This window comes from Lissotriton helveticus, chromosome 5_1, assembly GCF_964261635.1.
Source record: "Lissotriton helveticus chromosome 5_1, aLisHel1.1, whole genome shotgun sequence".
Lineage (NCBI taxonomy): Eukaryota > Metazoa > Chordata > Amphibia > Caudata > Salamandridae > Lissotriton > Lissotriton helveticus.
In genome coordinates this window covers 2,112,889,456-2,112,907,677 of record NC_136065.1, presented here as the reverse complement: position 1 = coordinate 2,112,907,677, position 18,222 = coordinate 2,112,889,456, and the positions used below count along the sequence as shown (strand labels likewise).

Genomic DNA, 18,222 nt, shown 5'->3' with positions numbered 1-18,222 from the left:
CAACTAAGACAGCAAAGTCAACTGCGCTGAGGATTTATTTTGCCCATCAAACTGCCTCTCTCATCACGGTGTGTTAACCCAGTGAAGGCATCACACTCAGGCATGGGGAAGTACCAGCATTTCGATATTTGAGTCGCAGAGGGTACCGGACGTCAGAGGAGTGGAGGTGCACTACAGAATATCTATTACACGGTGCAGCCGAGCTATTATACAGATGAACTGCTGCAACCTGCAGACTAACTGAACACCTTCGCTGCACAGAGGAGCGGAGGAGGTGTACACTATCACATGAAATGTGCAGTGAAGGAGTTATGAATAGTATCTGCAACAAAGACATACCCTACATCTGATTTAATGTGCAGTCAAGGCATTGCTATATCTGCTATTACGCGCAGGCTGGTGTAATGTGCAGTCAAGGCGCTGCTATATCTGCTATTACATGCAGGCTGGTGTAATGTGCAGTCAAGGCGTTGCTATGTCTGCTGTTAAGGGCAGGTTGGTGTAACGTACAGTCAAGGCATTGCTATATCAGCTATTGCGCACAGGCTGATGTAACGTACAGTCAAGGCGTTGCAATATCTGCTATTACGCGCAGGCTGATATAACGTGCAGTCAAGGCGTTGCTATGTCTGCTGTTAAGCGCAGGCTGGTGTAATGTGCAGTCAAGGCATTGCTATATCTGCTATTATGCGCAGGCTGATATAACGTGCAATCAAGGCGTTGCTATGTCTGCTATTATGCTGCGCAGGCAGGTGTAATGTGCAGTCTAGGCATTGCTATATCTGCTATTACGCGCAGGATGATGTAATGTGCAGTCAAGGCGTAGACACTCACCTGTGTATTTCAGGAATCTCTGGGTTGTTCTTGAACAGTGAGGACGTCTTGATAAGGGGTCTCCCTTCACGGCTGGCATTGAAAGTTAGCTTTGCTGATGAATCGGTGTCTGCTCCTCGTTTTGAGGGTCCATACCTCTCCTTTGAGGTTTTTCTTTCCGACGAGGAGAGCGGTTGAATGTTGAGCTTCAGCGGCGGTCCATCCTCGGACTGCTGCAGTTTCCGTTTTGCCGCCTTATTCCCCTTTAAAGGAGGATTAAAAGGAGAATGCATCAGGCACTTTGGATTATCCAGGCAAAGATACAAGGCTGGGCCTGGATTACTTACAGTGCAAGGGCTCTTGCACAGCAGGGGGTCTATTATGTGCTACTTAGAAGCATGTTGTGCTAAATAACTGGATACTGCGATTCCTCCTACAAGGTTAATAGTTGCACCAAGCAACAATATTACTCACTTGAAATCTACTGCATTACACCTTCCCAAGCTATATACATCCCAGGAACACTTTTGCAGATTGACTGTGACAAGACCTATGTGCTGTACACCAATGATATTGAACAAGTGGCCGCACTTGCTCTGACTATGTGATGCTCAAGTTTTGCATTGGAAACTCAAACACATTCAATTAAAAAAACCACACACATCTTTCCATACTTTACGAGATCATATGCATCTACATACTTAGAACCCCAGGGCTCTAACTGCTCAGAGATCTATTCTGTACACACATGTAAACTGCTTAAAAGGTCCTCTCAGGTGCACGCTCTCCCAGCCACTACTTTATATTGGCAGGCTCTTGCAGACTCTTGCCCTGGGAAGCATACATGCCTGCTCTTTTCAAGCAGAACTGAAGCAGTCCACAGGAAGAGAAGCACTTACCAGCAGGCTGCATGCACTTCAGTATACGGGAGCTCCTGCCTGCTAGCTTTTATACAATCTAGTTTTGTGTCACCTTTTGACACAAAGACCATAGGAGCTTTGTCCGGGGAACATCCTTTACAACGCAACTTTTACCACGCAGTGCCTTTACGACGCAACTATTACAACGCATGTCATTACAACGCATTGCGCTGGGGGGCGCTCTAGAATAGGGAATAGATTTAATTTACTATCCAACACCTTCCCTACTATCCACGGGGACTGGAGTTGGAATAGTAAATTAAACTATCCACTATCCAGCACCCCTTAGCGCTATGCGTTGTAACAGCATGCGTTGTAAAAACTGCGATGTAAACGCATGTGTGGTAAAAGCATGCGTTGTAATGTCATACATCCGCTTTGTCCATACAAAGCTTGGTTGCTGTCCTTTGTCTGTTCATTGCCAATGTCAATCTAGTTACCACTTCTGAAGAGAGCTCCGATTTCACATGATTACCTATTCATTTATGAATACGATCTGGGTCTTATACCAGTGTGAACTTTTTCTCTCATATTTCAACATGCAGATGCACAGGCAATACAGATGAGCTGAGTTTGTTCTGTGTGTCCCTGTGTATTCCTAGTATAGACCTTTGACCCTGCTCACAGGCAGGTCGCTCCCCACGCTGCTGCACGGCCAGGTTGGCATTGTCTTCTGCGCAGATACTGAATTGCTTGCGGTTGTGTTTTTTTTTGTTTTTTTTTTGCTCACTGCCTAAATTCATGTTTCTCCCTCCTGCCTAATCTCCTTCTAATCTCCTTTTTCCCGCCCTGCCACTTTTCTCTCTGCCCTGCTTTGCTTTTGTTTTCCCCCTTGCTGTACTCCACCTGTCTTTTCCCGCCGCTGCGTCCCCGCCCCCTGCTCGCCGCCCGCTCCCGCCTCCCAGCTGCTCCTCCCTCCCACCTCCCCTCATATCGAGGCTGCGCAGCGGTGAAAGGAGCGACCTTCGACCCTGCTCTCAGGTAGGTCGCTCCCCACGCTGCTGCACGGCCAGGTTGGCATTGTCTTCTGCACCGATACTGAATTGATTACTGTTGCGATTTCGTTTTTTCCTCACTGCCTAAATTCCTTTTTCTCCCTCCTGCTATAATCTCCTTCTAATCTCCTTCCCCCCTGCCACTTTTCTCTGTGCCCTGCTTTGCTTTTTCCCCCGCCCTACTCCACCTGTCTTTTCCCGCCGCTGCGTCTCCGCCCCCCTGCTCGCCGCCCCGCTCCAGCCTCCCAGCTGCTTCTCTCTCCCACCTCCCCTCATATGGAGGCCACGCAGCTGGCTCACAGCATGCATGCCGCTGGCAAGCCTAAGGCAAGCCCGTCTGCGCCTGGCCGCGCCCAGCACCAGAACCCCTGGTCCTCACGAACACCACGACGTCCGTCGCCACTACGACTCCAGCGCCCTCCACACACTCAACGCTAGAGGATCATGCACCTGCTGCCTGGCCGCCCCGAAGCGCACCCAAGGACCCTTCTCCAGCCGGAACTGCAGCTTCACCAGCATCCAACCCACCAACCAAAGAACCCAACTACCTCAGATGCATCCCCCTCAACACCCGCTCCGCCCGCAATTACGCTGTTGAACTCTGGGACCTACTCGACTCAACCTCCCCCAGACGTCGCCTTCCTGACAGAGACCTGGCTGAACCCCTCCTCGGCACCCAACGTCGCCTTAGCCATCCCGGAAGGCTACAAGATCACCTGCAAGGACCGCAACAGCGGAGTAGGAGGAGGACTCGACATCATCCACAGGAACACTCTCAAAGTCTCGACAAACACCGACGACACCCTCAGCTCCGCCGAACACCTGCACTTCCAGATCCACACCGACCCCAACACCACCCTCAGAGGAACACTCGTCTACAGAGCCCCCAGACCCCGACCACAGTTTAGCGACTCCATCGCCGATTTCGTCAGCTCACACGCCCTCGCCTCCATGGACTACATCCTCCTCGGGGACCTGAACTTCCACCTCGAGAACAATAACAACGCCAACTCTTCAACCCTGATCGACAACCTCGGACTCAGGCAACTCATCACAACACCCACCCACTCTACCGGCCACACGCTCGACCCAATCTTCTCCGCAAGCTCCCACGTCTTTTTCTACTACACCACCGAACTCCACTGGAGCGACCACCGTTACATCCACTTCACCTTCCGGAAACCCACCACCGCACCCAACAGATGCCTCGACCGCTGCTGGAGCAAAGTCACCGAAGACCAGCTAACCACCACCCTTGCCCGGAGCCCACCCGCAGACCTGACCGACCCCGCCGCCAGCAACCTCAGACAGTGGGTCGATGACTGCGCCAACACCCTTGTCCCGCTCAAGAAACACTCCAACAGCCACACCTGAAAGAACAAACAACTAATGGGAAACCCAATCAACCCTTGTAGGTATGGGCAATAAACTGTATGTTGTAAGGGTATCTACAAGGGATTTTATTTCCAATATCTCTTAGTAATATTCTTGATATTAATTCAGTAAAGAGTCAGTCATTCGATCAAACTCATATGTGTCCTTAGGACAACAGCAATCAATGGTCAAGTTCATACAAAAAAAACAATGAAAAAGCACACGAGAGCACCTGATAGTATTGCGTAGATATGTATTTCAAAATTTCATATCTTTAAAACATGATTTACATGGGGATATATATACATAGAAAACCAATCAATTGCAAAAGATCATGAACAGATGTATGATTAATAGACAACTAAAACAATTCATGACATTCATCAGCTCCTTTAGACATGGGAGTAACTGAAACAAACGATATGTAAACGTTACTCAACAGCAGATAAAGGCTTATTTGGAGATGATGGAGAAGTCTACGTTTCGGTCTTGGCAGCAAAAGTCTATAAGACCATCATCAGGACAATGGATATTGCAGAATATGAGCCCCGTAGATGTAGAAGGTACGCTATCACACTTGCGGTTTCCTGTTTGGGTCGGATTCCATGCTGTACTCTACTCTATTTTTCTCTGAAAATTATCTCCGATACTGCGGCAACCTAGAAAAATTTGAATAGACGGATGCTTCAAGATTCAATATTAACCCAATTTTACAAGGAATTTGACTGTTTAGATACCTTTGCGGTCTGAAAACAAGTGATACACCTGAAAGAAAGCCTGCTGGTTCACTGAAGACCTCCAGGCCTCCAAACAAACCTGCCGAAAGGGAGAGAAGAACTGGATCCATGAACAAACAGCGGAAAGCTGCACAACCCACAAGAACGCCACCCGCAGACACCACCACCTCATCAGAACCGCCAAAAGGGCCTCCTTTAAAGACCGCCTAGACCACAACGCACACAACAGCAAAGAGCTCTTGAACATCGTGAAGGAACTCTCCAACCCCAGCTCCAACACCAACGACATCCCATCTTCGCAAGACCTGTGCGACTCGCTGGCCACCTTCTTCCACCGCAAGATCGCAGACATCCACGACAGCTTCAACGCCACGACCGCCAACCACCGAGACCTCCGCCCCCATGACCACCACCCACACCAACCGCTTACTCTCCTGGACCAACATCAACGTCGATAACACCATCAAGATCATTAACACTGTCCACTCCGGATCCCCAACAGACCCATGCCCACACCACATCTTCAACAAAGCAAGCACCACCATCACACTGCATCTCCAGAAAGCCATCAACATCTCCTTCGAGACAGCAACATTCCCGGAGAGCGGGAACCACGCCGAGATCAACGCCTTACTCAAGAAACCCAACGCGGACCCCAGGGACCTCAAGAACTTCTGACCCATCTCCCTGCTCCCGTTACCGGCGAAGGTCATCGAGAAGGCCGTCAACAAACAATTGACCAGCTTCCTCGAGGAGAACAGCATCCTGGACCCTGGTTCCGCAGCAACCACAGCACCGAAACTACCCTCATCGCCGCCACCGATGACATCAGGGCCCTACTGGACAATGGAGAAACCGCAGCCCTCATCCTCCTAGACCTGTCAGCCGCGTTCGACACGGTCTGCCACCGCACACTACGAACACGCCTCAACAACGCCGGGATCTAAGAGAAGGCCCTGGACCACCTCCTTCCTCTCTGGCAGAACACAGAGCGTCAGCCTTACGCTCCGAAGCCACTGAGATCATCTGCGGCATACCCCAGGGCTCATCCCTCAGCCCAACGCTGTTCAACATCTACATGGCACCGCTCGCCCACATCGCCGACTACACGACCTCAACATCATCTCTTACGCCGATGACACCCAACTGATCCTCGCCCTCACTAAGGACCCCCACACCGCCAAAACCAACCTCCACAAAGCTGAACTTGGACAAGACGGAGGTCCTCATCCTCAGATTCTCCAGCTCGGCCTGGGACGACTTCTGGTGGCCGCCCGCACTAGGAAGAGCTCCAACACCCACCGACCACGCACGCAACCTAGGGGTCATCCTCGACTCTACCCTCTCCATGACGAAGCAGGTCAACGCCATATCTTCCTCCTGCTTCAACACCCTCCGCATGCTCGGCAGGATCTACAAGTAGATCTCCACAGAAACGAGAAGGACGGTCACCCAGGCCCTCGTCAGCAGCAGACTGGACTACTGAAACACCCTCTACGCAGGAGCCTCGGCCAAACTTCCGAAACGGTTCCATTGCATCCAGAACGCCTCCACATGCGTGATCCTCAACATGTTATGTTATCACAATTTCTATTGCGCACTACTACCCTTAGGTGTCTAGTCCCTCGCCGCAGCCACATCACACCCCACCTGAGAGACCTGCACTGGCTCCAAGTCAACAAGAGGATAACCTTCAAGCTCCTCACCCACGCACACAAAGCACTCCACAACACCGGACCAGCATATCTCAACAGCGGACTCAGTTTCTACACCCCCACCCGCCAGCTCGGCAGACCATGCCCTCGCCACTGTCCCCCGCACCCGAAGAGTGACCACTGGTGGGAGATCATTCTCCCATCTCGCCGCCAAGACATGGAACACTATCCCCATCGGCCTACGGCAGACCGAAGACCTACTGACCTTCAGAAGACTCCTCAAGACCTGGCTTTTCTAACAGTAGCAGCTTTCCCCACCCATTAGCACCTTGAGACTCTCACGGGTAAGTAGTGCGCTTTACAAATGCCTTGATTGATTGATTGTTGAGGTCCACATTGTAGAAATCGTTTGGTGGGGGTATCTGGCTATCAGTTGCTACCCAGTGGGGTCCACAGAAGTGAAAACTGATCTAGAAGACAACATGAAACATCATACCACAGTGAAGTGAACATAACCTGGACCCCTCAGTAGTATCATTACTGAATGGCAGCTACTATGGAATACTATCCACTTATTTACTCCATAAGTCGAACAGTCACTCTGCACTTAAGCAACACATTTTACCATTATACTGTCTACAAAACAAATGTTATTGAACTTGGAAGAATGAAAAGCTTTGTTGGCCTAGTTGCCCGTGAACGTGGAGGAGGTCTTTGCTGCTTTACTTTTCTCTTTTCCATCCTTTACTGGAAGAGCAGCCTACAAGGAGCTGCAATACTCCCATCTCGATTTGGATCCGTACTCCAATCAAAGTAAACTCTTATGGTAAATAATATTGCATGAATATTTTATAACCATTATGACTTCTATCAAACCTAGATTGTCTAACACTGCAAAACGTTTCTGCTTCCTTTGTATCAGACGCAATGCTGATGAAATGCTTCAAAAGGTCACTATTTTAATATGATTAACTTCTACAGAGTAGTAAAGTAGCCAATTATTGGGAGACAACGTGTGCATACAAAAAATCAGTTTGTCATATATGGTAAAACATAAAAATGAAGGAATCCACAGAACTATTCTACGGTCATTAAAAACTACGACTAAGTACATGGTGAAGGAAAACGTTAAATGAAAAACACGAAATGCAGCCCGTCTGATAGAGAACTCTATGGGCAATATATAAAGATTGAACTAAGTATAGTGAGCCACGACAAAGGACAAGGAATGGGGGTGAAAGGGTAGGCACCCATTCCTAATTCACCATCGACATCAAGGTTTACTCAAAGAGGCAAACAAAAGAGGGCCCACTCCCATTCTAGCATTCAACCAACTACCTTGCATCCACTTACTGAGAGACACTCAGTGAAAACAAAAAAATAAGAAAAGCATTCCACTTAAGATGTCTCGATACCGGTAATTCTTTAACATGATCAGGCTATCACTACAGTACCAAATAAATAAAGATCGTAGCACATGAGCCACTGCACAGAGGTAAATATGTGATTAACTGACAACAAGGATCACACTTGGGGATACAGGAAGAGTAAATGGAAGTTTTACACAATCTGTAAAAGTTTAGATTTTGCTGCATATTCTCGTTGACAGCTCAGACTTCCATCGACTATCTTCAAAACAGAACAATTGAGCCATTTCCAAAACTGAAATTCACTCTCTTGATGCTCTACACTGAATTCCATCTGGGGCTCACCGTTCACTTACATTAAACTACCCTGAACTTTTCCATTACATTTTTGTACAGTGGGTACTTATAACACATCAACGCTAGTTAAGTTGTTTCAAGTCACCAACAAGTAATTATTACAAGAAGCAGAAAGATTGAACTTCATGCCAGTACCATTCCATGACATGACAATCATTATATACAAGAACCATAAAATTATTTGTATTGATACCCCTAGAAAATTTGTTAACTGTCTGGGGAACTGGGTTCGAGTCTTGGCAGCGACACTGAACATCCTGTGATTCTGGGCAAATCACTTAATCTCCCCGTGCCTAACAAAAAATGAATGTGTCCTCATGTAACGCAACTGGTGCTATGTAAAGCGCTCTGATACCCGATACCTTCGGGTCAAGATTGCGTTATATAAAACTCTGTAAAAAAAAGAAGAAAAAAAATTGATGGCCTCCACCTCAAGAATATGTTGTAGATTTTGACAAAGGGGTTGTGTTATTTATAATAAAAATACTTTTGATGATCATTTGATTAATTGTCTTGGTCATTACAGTTTTTGATTAGCTACATCATTGAGAATCAACAAGGTAAATTTCACGCTTTTTTTATATTTAGCGTGGCAACTTTCTGTGACTTAAGGGCCCACCTCCTCCCTTGAAGAAATGTTGCTCCAATGAGCAGTCACCACCAGTGCTTGGGCCACACATGGAAAGATCCTTTAGGTTAGAAAGTCTTTGCAAAACATGGGCACCCCGGGGGCACACAAGGAAGATTCAAATTAACCTTAAAACTAAGTGCAATTCACAAGTTATGGGCAGGAAGCCAAAAGAAGACAACGATGTCAAATTGAAAGGGGGCAAAAAAAAAAAAAGGTTGTGTCCCAATTTTAAATTGAAAGAGCTTGGTCTCTGATAGGTAGGGAAAACAAGTAATACTATAGGTGCTCATGCTTGCTCCACGAAATCCATGGTGATTGCACGTCCCAGGACAGCAGCATACAACGTCTGAACTGGAAAATGCATCTCAGTTCAGTTCTGTGTTTACAACAAGCAGAGCAACCTTCGAATTTTAGGATAATGCATCTCAAATATTAATCTCAACGTTATGGGTTATACATTTCTACGTAGTACTCCGAGTCCATTAAAAGTTATACTTACTTACAAGAAGCTCTTTTGAAAGTTTGACAAAACATATTACACAACTTCATAAACTGCAACTCCATAAATATGTTTGTTTTTTTAACCTAGTTTTTAGGAGTGATTACAACTGGTATGAAGGTATGCAATATAAACGGAGGTGTCGGAGACTTCATATTAGAGAAGTGTACTATGCCAACTACTGTGAAAGCAAGCCAAATTACATTTCAGATATATGAAATGAATCTTTCTAAAAAACTCGAAGGTGCTTCGTTTGTCATACTATTAAAATTAAGGCATCACCAGTGTACTGGCAGTGCCAAAAGAGCTCATGTGTGCTGATATGATTATGTAAATGCCTTTGTAATTTTGCTAACCAGTGCAGTGCATGGTCGTGCAATCTCCAAACAATTGTATTAGCTCTGTACTCGAAAATCCGAACCGGTTCTGTGGTTGGTATGCAATCTCTAAATCTTTTTATAACATCGAAACTCAAACAGCTGAACTGGTTCGGTACACGGTCATGCATTCTACAAAATAACTGCATAACATCTGTAATAAAAAATCTGAGCAAAACTGTAACGCACTGCAGCTTGGCGCTGGAACACACGATTTAAAGACCATATAAAGTACATAAATCCTTGCACTGTTGCACTGAAGCCTCTCTATCTGAGGTACTTCAAACCTAAAAACTTGCCAATAGTCTACAATGACTTCCCTCAACTAACTCCCACTAGTTCGACCAGACAGGAACAGCTGGAGGATGATCACTATATGCCCTTGGAGCCGCCGCGGCAGCGCTTATGATCTCGAGAACACTTCATGACACAATTTCAATGAAGGGGTCGAGCCTTTACCTCCCTGTATAAAGGGCAGCCCATTTACCAGAAGCCACAAAGCCTCCTGTAAGATCCACGTAAATCAATTAGCAGGAATCAGGTGTGGGGGTAAAGGTTACTTTATTAAGATCCAAGTAACTGAGACCTCATCCAACGCACAGGACTAGCAACTGTCATCTGAGTCACAGCTCTGCCCTACACCAAGTCCAGTGTTCTAGATTCCATACATAGTTAAAGGGCAACACAAGTTTACATTACATCAATTAAGACACTACATTACCCTCCCCCTATTAATACAACGTAAATAAAGAAAGAAAACATGCTTAACATAAGACTAAAAATCATTATACCCGAGAATAAAACTAAACATGTTCATGATTAAGATCAATGAAATCCTGTAACTTAGGACGTCTAACAGCCCTTTTGTGTCTCACGCGAGAGGATGATGACGAAGTATAAGCTGAGTGAGAAGAAGTAGAAGCTGAGTGAGAAGAAGTAGAAGCTGGGAGAGATGAAGAACATGACACTTCCAAGGAAGACACTTAGACACTCTATTTAGATCCCATCCTCGTCGCCAAATGTAGGATCCAAGTAAATTAATTAGCAGGAATCAGGTGTGGAGGTAAAGGTTACTTTATTAAGATCCAAGTAACTGAGACCTCATCCAACGCACAGGACTGGCAACTGTCATCTGAGTCACAGCTCTGTCCAGCACCAAATCCAGTGTTCTAGATTTCATACATAGTTAAAGGGCAACACAAGTTTGCAATACATCAATTAAGACACTACACCTCCCTCGAATGTAACAAATGTTGAATAAGGATGCCTTTACGTAATAAGCGGCAAAACATATTAGAAGTAAAAACCACAAATCCCCTTCCGGGTGCAAATCGTTTTGGCTGAACCAGTTATCATCAGACTCACTTCATGCTTATAAAGTGATTACAATATCAGAACAGACTGGGTATTTAGGGTTAGAATTGCTGGGTTGCAGAGAGTGGGCAGAGGTCTTATATTTATGCTTGGAAGTAATGAAGGGCAATGAAAAGTAAAGAATAGCCAGAGTTACTACTGCAAGACGTGCAAGCAAAGGGCACTGACAACAGGAGAACCAACATGCTCAGAGTGCATACCAGTGATCTGATGCAACTGGGCATAACATGAGAATTATTTTGGTTCAGCTACGAACAAGGAAACATCCGATAAAAATGCAGGTCTAAGAAGCCACGATCGACTAAATTGCCATGATCATTTGAAAACATCTCTGGGATCAATCACCACTTTGTAGAGAAGGAACAAGTTCTAAGAGCCCTTTACACAAAAGCTGTACCAAACACACATACCGAAAAGCCCAACGCCATGGCTCCCTTACTGCTCTCCCCCTGGAAGCTTCAATCCTCAAAGGAACGATTCAAAGACTCACTACTGCACCCTAAAACTACACGCATCTACGAAAACCACGTGTATGCAACTGAACTGTAAACATTAGCACTTCCGGGTCGCATAACAACCAATCCGGAGGCAGAACATATTATAGCAGCCATCTGGGAGTAGCCATTCTGCGGGAGGTGACGAAGGATTGGTTCAGCTCAGCCAATCCTAGTGCGCCATGCAGAAGTCTGACATGCTGATTGGTTGTGATCTGCTGATTGGCCCAAAGTGCCTTTGCCCTTTTCCTCGCTTTCCAATCGGCGCTGGGGGTGGGAGTTGATATTGTCAATGGGTTAAGCGAATTGCCCAGAATCACAGGATGTTGAGCCGACGCTGAGATTCGAACCTTGTTCCTTTGGGTCTGTCAGTCTGTTAATGCCTTATAGAGTGGAAGCCTTTGTTTCTAGAGCTCAGGTCAGGCGTAAGAGCTCTAGGCTGGCACCGCGGCCCTGTTGGATACTGGTTGATGCACCATTGGCATACCTAGCATCGTGACACTGCATAGTCTGTTTTTAAAGCATGTCCTACTCTCTGGTCATTTCATTTTTATGATGCAGAGTACAGGGCCGGCTCAAGGCATGGGCAGAGTGCATGGGCAGAGTGGGCAGCTGCCCAGGGCCTCGCACTCTACCTACCAGGATGGGGCCCCACACAATGGCAACACCCCACCAGTCCTCGTGTACCCCTGCCCATCAAAGTGAAAGAAATGCGTCTCTTTACAATTGGACTCATGGGAGCCCCCCCTTCCTGGGGCTTCTAAGATGGTGTGGGAAGGCCTAGGGGAGGGGGACACCTCTCTGGCTGCCCATTCAGAGACTCTGCAGGCCGCCCATTGTCAACACTTTACCCACACAGGTTTAAGTTCGCCCCAAAGCAATTCTCACACGTTCAGTTCGAAATAGCTGTACAAGAGGTGCTTGGGGTGGCTGAGAGGAGGAGCTGTGGCCCAGTTGGAGTCTGCATAAAGCAGCTTCCCAGACATCAGAAGGTGTCACGTATGTAAATTTCAGGGGCCTCCCACATTCCCTTTTGCCCAGGGCCCCGAAAATCCTAGGACCAGCTCTGGCAAAGTAAGTAAGGCACAGGCTTCTCCAGTGACAGCCTGTTAGTTGGAGGAGACTCATGCCTGCTGATGGCCAATTGTCTTCAGCCAAGTCACAATCTGTTTTCACCCCACGGTCCACCATTAATTCACTTTCTGTTCAGGACAGCTGCTCGGTCGGGTTAAGCTTTCTATCTCCAAACTTGAACACTGTTCTGGAAGTCTAATTCCTCCAGTGGGGCAAGGCCGAAGGTGGTTAACATCATCAGATGCTGGCCAGGACAGCTGAAATGGATTTGCTGCTACAGAGAGGAACATAGCGGGAGCGATGGCAAAGTCAGGCCTATCGGTGATACGCCCTCAGCGGGTCTGCTTGGCAGGTTGCTCCTGGTCTAATGTCAGTTACCCAGGCATCAAGTCTTGAAAAAGTTTCAGAGTCCCATGTTTTAGGGTTATGCAAGAGAAGTAGACCCTAACTTCAGGCAAGGGCTCCAAGACCTTAGAAACAGCACTTGGGAGTCAGCACTTCAACAGATGCCACCAGCAGGGTTTAGAGCAGCTCCAGTAGAAACTGTTCTGCTGGGCTCTTCTAGACAAGTTGGCTTCTTACAGTTTTTGTGGCCCTGTAGCTCAATAGATATGCACCAGCTGACCATTGCAGTTCATTTCTTTGTCCTGGGTAGAATTGGGAGCAGCTCCTTCCCTTTGGGTTCTCCTCACAGGTCTCAAGAGCAGGCACAGTCCCCCTCCTGTCTTCCACATGTCGAATAGTGTTCTGAAGAGGCAGCCCATGAGTGCCACAGTTATGTCTGGCACTAGCCTGTGGGTGGGGGGACACCTGCCCCCCAGTAGAGAAAAGTTTGTAGGGGGTAACCCTATTCACTTTTGCAAAAACAACAGTTGATGGACAGAATGCAGAAAAATGTCATACATTCACCCCAGTACAGAGATCTGGGCCTAAATCCATCATTGTTTTGCTTACCATGCCGTTCTAGTTTGAACCCAGCCATTTGCAAATCAGTCTTGACCCTGTGCCTCATGGGAACAGTCCAGCCCGAACTGCCAAGCCAGGTCCTCCCTGTACTGGAAACAAGCATCCTAGGACCGGTTTCGGGGTTTCACCCCTCTTCAACCAGGATAGCTTGATTCCAGTGGCATGGAGAGTACGGAACCCACATCTGGGCATACCCGTCCCACTCTGGGTAACAAATACGAAAACAACAGTTGATGGACAGAATGCAGAACAATGTCATACATTTACTCCAGTTCAGAGATCTGGGCCTAATCCATCGTTCTTTTGCTCACCATGCCATTCCAGTTTCAACCCAGCCATATGCAAATCAGTCTTGACCCTGTGCCTCATGGAACAGTCCAGCCCGAACTGCCAAGCCAGGTCCTCCCTGGACTGGAAACAAGCATCCTAGGACCGGTTTCGGGGTTTCACCGCTCTTCAGCCAGGATAGCTTGATTCCAGTGGCACGAAGAGCACGGGACCCACAAGCATCCTAGGAATGGTTTCGGGGTTTCACCCCTCTTCAGCCAGGATAGCTTGATTCCAGTGGCACGGTGAGCACGGGACCCACAAGCATCCTAGGACCGGTTTCGGGGTTTTTACCCCTCTTCAGCCAGGTTAGCTTGATTCCAGTGGCATGGAGAGCACGGGATCCAAGTCTGGGCATACCCGTACCACTCGGGGTGATAAATGCAAAAACAGCAGTTGATGGACAGAATGCAGAACAATGTCATACATTCGCCCCAGTATAGAGATCTGGTCCTAAATCCATTGTTTTTTTGTTCACCATGCCATTCCAGTTTGACCCCAGCCATATGCAAATCAGTCTTGACTCTGTGCCTCATGGGAACAGTCCAGCCCGAACTGCCAAGCCAAGTCCTCCCTGGACTGGAAATAAGCATCCTAGGACCCGTTTCGGCGTTTCACCCCCCTTCAGCCAGGATAGCTTGATTCCAGTAGGATGCTTGTTTCCGCTCCAGGGAGGACCTGGCCTGGCAGTTCGGTCTGGACTGTTCCCATGGGGCACCGGGTCAAGACTGATTTGCATATGGCTGGGTCCAAACTGGGGTGGCGTAGTGGGCAAAAGAACGATGGATTTAACACTTTTCGCCTTAAGTGGAATGGGTATGCCCAGATGTGGGTCCCTTGCTCACTGTACCACTGGATTCAAGCTAGCCTGGCTGAAGAAGGGTGACATACCCAGAAAGTGGTCCCAGGATGCTGGTTTCCAGTTCAGGGAGGACCTGCCTGGCAGTTCGGTCTGGATTGTTCCCATGGGGCACAGTGTCAAGACTGATTTGCATATGGCTGGGTCCAAACTGGGGTGGCGTAGTGGGCAAAAGAACGATGGATTTAACCCAGATCCTTTCGACTGGGGGAGAATTTTTGCATTGTCAGCATTCCGTCCATCATTTGTTTGCAGTAACACTTTTCGCCCTAAGCGTGATGGGTATGCCCAGACGTGGGTTCCTTGCTCACTCTGCCACTGGATTCAAGCTAGCCTGGCTGAAGAAGGGTGACATACCCTGAAACCCGTCCCAGGATGCTTGTTTCCAGTCCACGGAGGATCTGGCCTGGCAGCTCGGTCTGGACTGTTCCCATGGGGCACCGGGTCAAGACTGATTTGCATATGGCTGGGTCCAAACTGGGGTGGCGTAGTGGGCAAAAGAACGATGGATTTAACCCAGATCCTTTGACTGGGGGAGAATGTTTGCATTGTCAGAATTCTGTCCATCATTTGTTTGCTTTAACACTTTTCGCCCTAAGTGGAATGGGTATGCCCAGATGTGGGTCCCTTGCTCACTGTGCCACTAGATTCAAGCTAGCCTGGCTGAAGAAGGGTGACATACCCTGAAACTGGTCCCAGGATGCTTGTTTCCAGTTCGGGGAGGACCTGCCTGGCAGTGTGGTCTGGATTGTTCTTATGGGGCACAGTGTCAAGACTGATTTGCATATGGCTGGGTCCAAAGTGGGGTGGCGTAGTGGGCAAAAGAACGATGGATTTAACCCAGATCCTTTGACTGGGGGAGAATGTTTGCATTGTCAGAATTCTGTGCATCATTTGTTTGCTGTAACACTTTTCGCCCTAAGTGGAATGGGTATGCCCAGATGTGGGTCCCTTGCTCACTGTACCACTGGATTCAAGTTAGCCTGGCTGAAGAAGGGTGACATACCCTGAAACTGGTCCCAGGATGCTTGTTTCCAGTTCAGGGAGGACCTGCCTGGCAGTTCGGTCTGGATTGTTCCCATGGGGCACAGTGTCAAGACTGATTTGCATATGGCTGGGTCCAAACTGGGGTGGCGTAGTGGGCAAAAGAACGATGGATTTAACCCAGATCCTTTGACTGGGGGAGAATGTTTGCATTGTCAGCATTCCGTCCACCATTTGTTTGCTGTAACACTTTTCGCCCTAAGCGGGATGGGTATGCGCAGACTGGGTCCCTTGCTCACTGTGCTACTGGATTCAAGCTAGCCTGGCTGAAGAAGGGTGACATACCCCGAAACCGGTCCCAGGATGCTTGTTTCCGGTCCAGGGAGGACCTGGCCTGGCAGTTCGGTCTGGACTGTTCCCATGGGGCACAGGGTCAAGACTGATTTGCATATGGCTGGGTCCAAACTGGGGTGGAGTAGTGCGCAAAAGAACAATGGATTTAACCCAGATCTTTTGACTGGGGGAGAATGTTTGCATTGTCAGCATTCCGTCCATCATTTGTTTGCTGTAACACTATTCACTTTTGCAGCAGTTTATGCCCAACTGCAAACAATCCCACTGTGCCTTCTCTGCCTAAATCCAACATTGAAGAACATTTATAACCCAGTACAGAGCTGCTGTGCCCACCCTTGAAGTGTAGCCAAGGAAACGCCCAACTTCTCTGTGGTCACTCAAAACTGGTTCTGGGGCAGCTCCTCTCCTGGAATTGGAGCATGGCTGACTGGAGGGACAAAGGAGGGGGCAGGCCCATTTGGTAGCTAGATCTGCCTGTGACAGAGTAGTCCTCTTTCAAGTTAATTAAATTGATGGGCACTTCCCAGATGGTCATCCTGTCAGAGAGACAGAACATATCCACACACCCAAGGCCTTTGTCTCAGCATTGTGTGCAAGTTCACACCACATAAAAATGCTATTCAGCTCTTGGTTAACAGTTGGAAGCTCATGTCGTGGGATTCTAAAGGCTTTAAACAGGTAAAATGTACTTTTTTTTTAAAGTATCCTTTTCAAAATATTTATTACAGAGCTAACTTTACCAACAATTGGGCTGGTAATAAATAGTTTTACAAATTCAATGATTAAATGTTTAGCTCTGTCCTAAGCAGAGGTAGCAAGGTTATATTTTAATAGTACTTCTCAATGCTTTCCTATGGAACAGCTAACGTTTTCATGTCCTGTTTTCAAATACCACACACTCTGCCTTATGGGTATTTAAAGCCTACCCAAGGGTGACTTATTATTTAAAAGGATGGTTTAAACCTTCCAAAATGGGTTATTGTGGCGGGTCGCATTTGCAGTTTATAACTGTACACACAGGCTACAGTGGTAAACCTGCAGTCATGTTTTGTACTGTCACTCTAGTGGTGAAACAATTTATTTAATGTATTTATTTAATGTGTTTTTATAAATTGCAAACTTTACCTAAAGGTGTCATAGTGCTTCACAAAAGGACCAGTTACATTACATCAGGACTTCAGAGTACATAAGTTACATGAAAGATACCAACAGAAAAACTCTAAATTTACATGAGAATGGTAGCAAGTAGAAAAGCCTACTACAGATACTAGTGATTAGTTACAAATATAAAAGTTGCAAATTAACTCCAGGAAAAGATACAAACAGATTAACTCTAGATTCGCATAACAATGGTAGTAAGTTCATAAGACTACTACAGTACTAGTGGTTAGAGTTACATATATACAGGTTGCAAATTCACTCAAGATTACATTTTAATGAAAGTGGAAGCGGTTAGGGTTGGACGAATATAAAATCAATATTTACACCACATGATCTCGCCATTGTTTGTGTTCTTGCTTTCAGCCAGGCCTTCAGGGCGTACACTCACGGACGGTGATCTTGGGCCTGGAGGGATCCCTGAGCTGGTGATGCACAGAGCACTCCACATGCTGCAGGCGATGTCCATAGCAGGGCTCCTCTTTGCCATGTTGTTTACAGGGACAGGCAGTCCCCCGCCGGCAGCAAGCGCGCCTCCCCTATGCTGCGGGGCACCAATTGCACCTGTACAACACTTACCAGCAGCAGGTGAAGTCCGCAGCGGGGCTACCCCACACCTCGCGTCCACCGGTACAGGCAGTCTCTGGCCAATGTGTGCTGCATCCACTGATGACATTTAACTTGTAGGCCCGGGGTTCACTTTGTAACGTATACTGGGCACTTATAGGTAGGTTAAATATACCAGTTGAAAGTGTAGTCAAAATGTAAATGCTTTATGAACCAGAGCATATGCACTAGGGCCTGGTTAAGTGAGTCCAAGTGCACAGAGTCAAGAAAATGTGGATGATCTTGCAAGGAGAAATTTTGCTACAGAGACTATGTAGGAAACACCTAATTGCAGTTTGTT

The 18,222-nt window shown here is 47.3% G+C and overlaps 1 protein-coding gene across 1 annotated transcript in view; it reads right to left on the bottom strand.

The window, feature by feature from the left end:
- DDX31 (DEAD-box helicase 31) overlaps positions 1-11,650 on the bottom strand; it is a 227,763-nt gene extending 216,113 nt beyond the window's left edge. The window contains exons 1-2 of the mRNA XM_078646174.1: positions 11,510-11,650; positions 835-1,076 (exon numbers count right to left, since the gene is read on the bottom strand). Of these exons, the coding sequence (XP_078502300.1) occupies positions 835-1,076; positions 11,510-11,527 (260 nt within the window). The 5' untranslated portion in view covers positions 11,528-11,650. The remainder of the gene's footprint in view (positions 1-834; positions 1,077-11,509) is intronic.
- Between the last annotated feature and the right edge of the window lie 6,572 nt (positions 11,651-18,222).